General features: G+C 50.8%; 1 protein-coding gene and 1 long non-coding RNA gene across 3 annotated transcripts in view; one reads left to right on the top strand and one right to left on the bottom strand.

Moving 5' to 3' along the window:
- The window catches only part of LOC109294005, a 5,849-nt gene extending 5,459 nt beyond the window's left edge, over positions 1-390 (top strand). The window contains exon 2 of the long non-coding RNA XR_002096447.1: positions 112-390. This is a non-coding gene — a long non-coding RNA (uncharacterized LOC109294005). The remainder of the gene's footprint in view (positions 1-111) is intronic.
- Positions 391-3,714: 3,324 nt separating this feature from the next.
- Positions 3,715-7,812, bottom strand: part of ERLIN1 (ER lipid raft associated 1) — a 65,152-nt gene continuing 61,054 nt past the window's right edge. For both annotated transcript variants that reach the window (XM_019512187.1, XM_019512188.1), the window contains 3 exons: positions 6,901-6,990; positions 6,456-6,535; positions 3,715-6,225 (listed from right to left, as the gene is read on the bottom strand). In XM_019512187.1, coding sequence (XP_019367732.1) covers positions 6,007-6,225; positions 6,456-6,535; positions 6,901-6,990 — 389 coding nt within the window. In that variant the 3' untranslated portion in view covers positions 3,715-6,006. The remainder of the gene's footprint in view (positions 6,226-6,455; positions 6,536-6,900; positions 6,991-7,812) is intronic.

Genomic DNA, 7,812 nt, shown 5'->3' with positions numbered 1-7,812 from the left:
GGGGAGGAAGGGGGGAACCCCCCCCCCCCAACAAACTACACTCCTGCACTCTCACCCATGTCCACGAGCTGGGGAATTACTCCCCTGTCCCAAGTGTGGTGGTGACCACAGGTACACAGACAAAAGCCTTTGCCCCAGAGAAGTGCAAGCCTTGGTCCACGAATACCTACTGCCACATGGGTTCCAGGCTTCCACAAAGGTGGATCCAAGAGTCTGGAAGAGGAGATGGGGAATCCCAGCCCCAGGCAGCCCCACTGAGTGCCCTAGTGTATGGGTGCACTTAAACCAATGCAGCACTGGGATATGCAGACAAGCCTAGCATCACTCATTTGTCCTGTCATTGCTTCCAGTGCCTGTGTCTGTTCTCCTGTGACACAGTGTATGCCAGGAGTGTTCAACCCCCAGCCCATGGACCAGACCTGGCCTGCAGAACCATGTGATCTAGCCCACAGGACTCCCCATAGGGTCTAGAAATTTGGCCGTGGTGGCTAAAGGGGGAAGGAGGGGGCAGTGGCAATTAACTGCTGCTACCACTTCTCCACCACCAAATTTCCAAGCTCTGTGGGCCAGATGACATGACCCTGCATATGGGATCCCACCTGCATGCACAGGTGGGATGGTGAGCCATGGGGCTCCATCAGGCACATGGACAGTTGGGACAACAGAGCCAGACCCTGAAAGTGCACAGGGCTGGGGGCAAGTGGCAGGGTCTGATCCTGCCTTGGGGGCTGCGGTGGCAGGCATAATCCTGCAAGGGGCCACAGCTGTGGCCACCACAGAGTGTGGGACTGGAGCCTGATTCAACATTTGCCTGATTGAGCCCCAGCTCTATGCTATGCTGGATTGGGCCTGCAGACCCACTTTGCACCAGTCAATTGGCTTTCAGAGCAAAAAGGTGGGCACCACTGATTTACACCCTCCTGTGTCTCTGGGAATGCAGGATCATTCATGCAGAGGGGTCTGGGGATGTAGCACCTACAGTAGGTGTACCCACATTGCAGGGGGTGTACGTCCCATTGAGGATCACCACCAGTACACTCCACCTGTACCTGCAGGCATGCTCTAAAGCTGGAAATACAGCAGAGATTCTGCTCCAGGCACTCTTGTGTCTTCAGCCTGGGGAACGTTTGGGAGCAGCCACTGAGGGTGAGCTCATAGCAGCCGTACTGGCAAGCCTGTGGGTTTGGAGCATGCATGCAGGCACAGGAAGGGGCTTGGCCCCTTCCTCACCAGGACCTGCCACCACTGCCATGTAGATAAAGCCTAAGCAGCTTCTATCTGTACTGACTCAAAGCTGTTACTTGGTGGGCATTCAGCAGTCCATGAGAAGTGGAGGCTGGGGAGAAGACTTATACAGACATTCTAATTCCTTGTGACAGGCATAAAAAAAACAACTCAGAGCCCCCGCTGGCAGGGTATGGAGCCAGCCCTACAGCCCCTGCTTGGGTCACCTTGTCCAAGGTTAGGTCATGTCAACTCACTTCACCATCTACTGCAGGGGTGGCCATCCTGCAGCTCCAGAGCCACACGTGTCTCTTCAGAAGTTAATATGCACCTCCTTGAATCTTTGCACAAGCACACAATGGGACATAACGGCTTTGGAAGCTGGTCACCGTGTGTTTGTGCAAAGGCTCAAGGAGATGCATATTAACTTCTGAAGAGCCGCATGTGACTCTGCAGCCTCAGGTTGCCCACCCCGATCTACTGGCTTGTGCCATGGGGCAGGAACTGGCGGAGGTAGGCCTCTCTGTTAATAATACGCCTTCTATTCCCAGCAGCCTCCTCCCAACCTGGAAACTATCCCACGACACAGCCATTTCAGTTGATACTGGCCAATTAGAAAAGGCCATGACTCCACAGGGAAGTGGCTGCCCTTTGTCCAGCAGCAGCAAGGATTTGGATTTTTATGAGGAGTTGGAATTGGCCAGTTTCTCCAAGTCATCTCCATGGAAGGCCATATGATCCACCTGGAAACAGGACACTGCTCTGCTTTTGCTTAGTCATTCCCATTTAAGCCCAGGTAAGCTCTCAAATCAAAATCAGGTTTCCACTGTGTGTGTGTGGGGGGGAAAAACTTTGCTGAACCACCATTTTCATGGCTGGCATCTCACCTCCAAGCAGCAGGACCTGCCCTTTTCTAGCATTCCTGTTTATACTTAGCAGGAAATGGCTGTAAATTGAGCCTCCCAGCTCTTCCCTTTATCTCCATCTCACCCCCATGTCTCTCCCTGCCCTAACAAAGTTCTTGGCCTTGCTGTTCAGGCCATTTTAGGGCTTCCCCTCTCTGACCCATTATCTTACACGTTGGATCCAATGCTCCACCTCGGCTCTGGCAATACTTCTACTGACTGCTGGCTAGTCCATGCTTTCCTCCCATCTCTTCACTCTTTCTCCCACTGTATACACTGGGAGGAGATCCTACAGCTACCTACAGACACCATGACATTTTACATGCCAATAGACCTTTGGCAGCAGAATAAGTGAGCTCTTGGTGGCCAGGATGCAGATGTGCAAACTCATAGATACAGACAAAAAGAGGGCACAAGCCAAGAGGAACATAAAGATCACAAGAACAGGGCCTGGGACAGGATCATGAATGGCACATGCCCCCGGGGAGCTCCTGCAGACATCGCCAGCACTGTCAACAACCACCCGCAGGCACTGCCAGTAGTGGCGGTGACCAGGGGGTGATCACGGACTGCCTGGATCACAGGGTGATGAGAGGCGACTGCCTGCAGGCATCAGCGACAGTGTCGGTGGTGCCTTTTTGCAGGGGGTGCACGTGCACCCACATGCACCCCCTACGCAATCGCCCTGGACAGGATCTCTCCTACATCATAATACAGTCTGAAGGGAATTCTCCCCCAAGTCCTAGAGCTGCTCTCTAAGGAACTCCTAAAATATGGTGTATTCTCCACTGATTGCAAATTCCCAATCAGGTGAAGAGATGCAATCTCCGCTGCCACTTGGCCCCAGGGAACGGGATGGTGGTCAGCACTTGTACAGCAAATGCTCCTGGGTTCCCAGTTTGGCTGGGCTCTAGGAGCTCTGCAAAGCAAACATGAACAAGATCACAAGCCATACTGTCATTCAGGTGGCCTGGATGCAGAATCTCAGAGACAAAATTCTCTGGCTACAGAAAACAAACAAACAACCCCCCCCCCCCCGCAAAAAAACAAACAACCAAAACCAAAACCAAAAAAACCACCCAAGAATGGCATATGGTAATCCTGACAGCACAGTTCAGAGAAAGAACCTGAGAGGCCTGGGAGAGGACAAAGCAAACAGCATCAGGCCTTTGAAATAGTCTACACATTCCTATGAGAATGCCTGCCCCAGGAAGAATAAGCTGTAGGAGACAACTCTGGCTGAAACTCAAAAGCAAAAGCAGAGCAGCTGTGGGGTGGTGGGCAGCAGATGGAGATCAACACTCAGCTGCAGAGTGGAGCCTGAAGAAAGCTGCAGGAGGGGTTCTCTGTGTCTGAGGGAAGGAGGCAGCAGTGACCCTGGGAAGATACAGGGAGCAGTGCTAGGACAGAGCAAGCATTTTGTTGCATGAAATTCAAAGGCCAGGAGCAAGGAGCCTACAAAAGCTCTAAGCCTCAGGCCTAATTGCAGGCAAGCTGCTCTGATCGGAGTACAGTTAAAACTGAGCAGCCCAACCTCCACTCCCCATGCATGGATGGCATTGCCGCAGGAAAAGAGGAACTGTTACACAGATAAGGCACCTTTAATCAGGGTCTGCAGCAGGGACCGTGCTAATCCTGTCACCCATCCTCCTTCTAACTAGTCAAGAGAATAAGAACAGGTCTCTTTCAAGTCAGTGCGTTGGAGAGATTTTTGGATTTGACCTTTGGACTGAATACGGCAGAGAACAAAGCAAGATTTTATTACTTGGGATCTAAAAGAAAGAAAGATGACCAAGCACATTCCTCCCTGGGGATGTCTGCTCCCCAAACTGCCAGGGTAGAAGGGAAGACAGGACTTGACAGTTTAAGGAGATCAACACCTACCTTAGAAAGCTCTGCAGGTAGCCTTGATAGAAAGCAGTGCTACAAGGCAGGCAGCTATAGCCAGCTGGAAGAGGGGTCCACACAGAGGCAACAGGTGGGGATCAATGTATAGGCTCTGGGCCACTTTTCTCCCATCCTGTCACAGTTGGTTTGGAGGCAAAGAGTGCTAGTGCCCTTATGCAGAACCAAGATGTTTTGCTTCCATGGTATTCACCTCACACTCTTATAATCTCTAGCAGGCAGGAGGAGACGAATCACCAAGAAAGGAACTGCAGGCAAGACAGCAAGATAAATACCAAAAAAAACAAGGCAGAGGACAAGGAGAGGAGACCCTGCCAGAATCCATACCTTTGCTACACAGCTGTCTCCTCCCAGCCTCTGATGGTGCATGGAAGGCAGAGAGCAGGTGTAACAAGCAGCCTCCCTTACTGTTCTGCAAACATCAGCACCCAGAGACGTGGTGCAGCTCTGCCTACAACTGGGGCAAGTTAAAAGATTCTCTGGCCAAATAGTTCATCAGTGGAAAATGCATTTTGAATGACACAAATCTCTTAATTCCACCATCCCCCCGGCTGTCTGGAAACAGAAATATTCTGGTTCTGAAGGGAGGCTGTGGTGCCTTGGGGCCCTGTGGCTCAGATGCCCAATTCTCCCACTCTGCTGCAGAATGGGGTCAGCTGGGTGGCATGGCTGAGGTCAGGCTCTGGCATTGGCTAGAGAGCAGGCAAAGGCCATAAGTGCTTGTTTTTGGCTGAGAAGCAGAACAAAGACTAAACTATTCCAGCATCCCTTTGAGAAGTGGGCATCAGGATGGCCAGCTGAGCCCCTCTGTGTGCTCTGAGCGCTGCTCCAGGCTTTCTGCATCTGCTGTCCCTCTCGTTCTCTGCATCTGGGTGGGGAGATGGCAGTCTTCTTGAGGTGGGACGACCAGCACAGGCACATGTGATCAGAAACAGATTTCAAATCTCCATCCTCTAGTTTCCAGCAGTTAATGCTGTCTACTGGGCACTCTTCAACCCATCAGACCACGGGGAGAAAAGCAATCTGCAGAGCCCCAAAGGACAATGTGCTCTCCCCACAGCAAATAAGATAGCTAGGGAGAAAGCTTCAAAGGGCAAAAAGCCTCAGTAAAGCTAGCAGGGGTTCTTACTCTCGACAAGAGAGAGTAATGGAAGCCCATTAGTGACAAACTAGTGTCAAGTTCAAATGAATTAGCGTTACACTACACACCTAGAGGAAAAGATTACACCTATCTGAGGATCTATTACATATGTTCTATTAAAAAGTTTCTCTCAAACCAAAGCTGTCCCAGCTAGGACTCCAGCAGGTGGCTTCTGAACAGTCAAACAGGAGCCCACAGCAAAGCATGGCTTGGTTGGCTAGAGATCAACATTTTACAGGCAGCAATGAAACATACCTCTGGTGCTGTTCTCCAGCTGGGAGACAGATGGGCAGAGACAACGGGGACCCCCCACCCCCTTCAGTCACATTTCCCAACCTGAAGCCTCAGCAACTGGCTTTCCTGTCAGTGACCAGCCAGAGGCAGCATTGCGTCAGTCCAGCCTCAAAAATAAGCAGCAGAATGACCCTTGCACTCAAACAGGGCTCCAGCAAATCTCCTGCCCCTAGAGGAATGAGGACGCATGCTTTCTGACAAACCACCTTCTGCAGGGTAGGCTTTCCTGGCTCCTATCCTTTAATATTCCAGTATAGGTACGTTTAGTACAGGATCATCCCTCATTTGGAAGCACCAGCTTAAAATAGGAAGAGAGAAGAGGGAAAGGCAGAGAGCTTGAAACATTTGCTGCTAAAACAAAATCAATCCAATTGCCAGGTACATTCAGGATGCCTGTGCACACACTGCGTCTCTCCCATTGGCACAGAGCAGAATGGCAGGCACTGTCCCTGTAGCACAGCTGGGCAGGACATCTGTGTAGACCAGGCATCCCCTTCTTCCAGCTCTTGTTCAGCTGAAGTCTCTCCACTTCTTCCATCAGCCTGCATTCTCTTCGTTTTCAAGGCAGCTTTCCCCACAGGGTTCTGGGGCCTCTTTCAAGGGCAGGCTGGGGTCTTGTGCAGTCCTCTGCCACATATGTTTGAAAGTACAGGAATCCAGAAACATGCTGGGGATGCTGTCACCAAAATACAGCTTACTGTTTGCAGCAATGGCTTGATATTTCACTAGCTCCAGATATGCCGGCGTGAGTTTCAGCTACAAAGTAAGACACCACATCCTGTAAGAGGCAATGTTCCCTGGCAAGTATCATGGGTGTCTACCTGCCCCACCCACAAGGCTGGATTTTGTGGTCAGGATTTAAATCCCTGCTCCCCCCCCACAAAAATCAGGACTGAAGTTAGCTGAAGCCCCCCACCCAGTCCTGGGGGCAGCTAGAAGACTAAGCAAGACCTTTTTGTCTTGTTTGCTTTCAGATACACCCTCACCTTGTTGGAGTCTGCCATTTTCTGAGCAGCATAATAATCTGCATCAGCCTTCGCCTTTTCTCTCGCTAGGAAAGCAGCATCTAGTACAGCAGCAGGAAATCAAGTCAAAGGAGCAACAGTTAGCACTGCAATGGCTAGGCCACCATGGGCACTGAGGCCTGAAACCCCCAAAAGATCACATTCTAGCCAGCCTGCCTGCGTCTACACCACAGCTTCGCTGAACAATCTTTCACCTGCATGCAGTGCTGCCTTCCTGCACAGGAACCTGGGAAAGGGAAGGAGAATTCACCCAGCAGGCAAAATCTGCAGCTGTGCAAAGTTTATTATCCTTTGTACTATGGCAGGTAATACATAGTACCTGTGGTTGCTGGGGAGGGGGTCTTTTCTGGGTTAACCTGCATAACAGCTCTTTGCATTGGGAGGTTCTATTATGTTCCATCATTACCTTCAATCTCAGAAATACGCTTCTCCGTCTCTTTCTCCATGATTTTCTGCTGATACTGAATCTTGGACACCTGAGCAGCCTTCTCTGCCTCTGTAATTACAGACAGTAGCTCAGACAATTTCTGCTCCTGCACCAGCCTGATCCATACCTAGGCAACAGTTTGGAGTAGACTGCACAGGATGTAGTGGCCATCTGGACTTGCTACAAAACCATCTCTGTATCTCACTTCTCTGCATGACCATCTTCCCCAGATCCCACGCTGCTATTCAATACAATGTCATGGTACTGGCTGTTTGCATTTCAGGTGACCCAGGTAGCATCAGAAGAGATAGCCATAATGGTTGTGAAGCTGTCACAAGCACAGTGCTGCTGTTCATTTCTGTGAATTCCCAGATGCATGGACATGCAGGTGACAAGAGCCTGACCGGTTTTGCCAGGGCAGCTTGGATTGCCAAGACCTACCAAACTTACAAGCCTCCCCAGTGTAGGAGGGAGCCCTGAATCAGGCCAAGAATTTCTTCAGTGAAAAACAGTTGCAAAAAGGGTTTGGGATGTACATTACAGCCCAGTGCCACTCCAGCAGATGCTACCTACACCTTGTCCAATCCCCACTTTTGCGCACTATTCTTCAGTGCTGGAGAAGGGGGAATAATTCCTAAGGGCAGTGATATGGTCCCTATGCTGGAGTTGGACAAGGACACAGGAGCTGACCTTCCAAAAGCTGAGGTGCCCCTGTTCTGCATGGAGGGACTGGATTCAATGCAACACACACAAGTGTGTTCATACAGGACTTCACAGTGACTGTATTTCCACTTGCATTGCTTGGCCATGTTGGACCCCACTCCATCAAATGGTGAGAACCATGCCCATGCATGTCTTCTGCCTATCTAGTGAGTCAGCCCCTCTGTATCC

Source organism: Gavialis gangeticus, unplaced genomic scaffold (assembly GCF_001723915.1).
Source record: "Gavialis gangeticus isolate Ggan-Ray unplaced genomic scaffold, GavGan_comp1, whole genome shotgun sequence".
Lineage (NCBI taxonomy): Eukaryota > Metazoa > Chordata > Crocodylia > Gavialidae > Gavialis > Gavialis gangeticus.
Note: the sequence above shows the minus strand (reverse complement) of the source record. Positions and strands in the feature narration are given on the sequence as shown.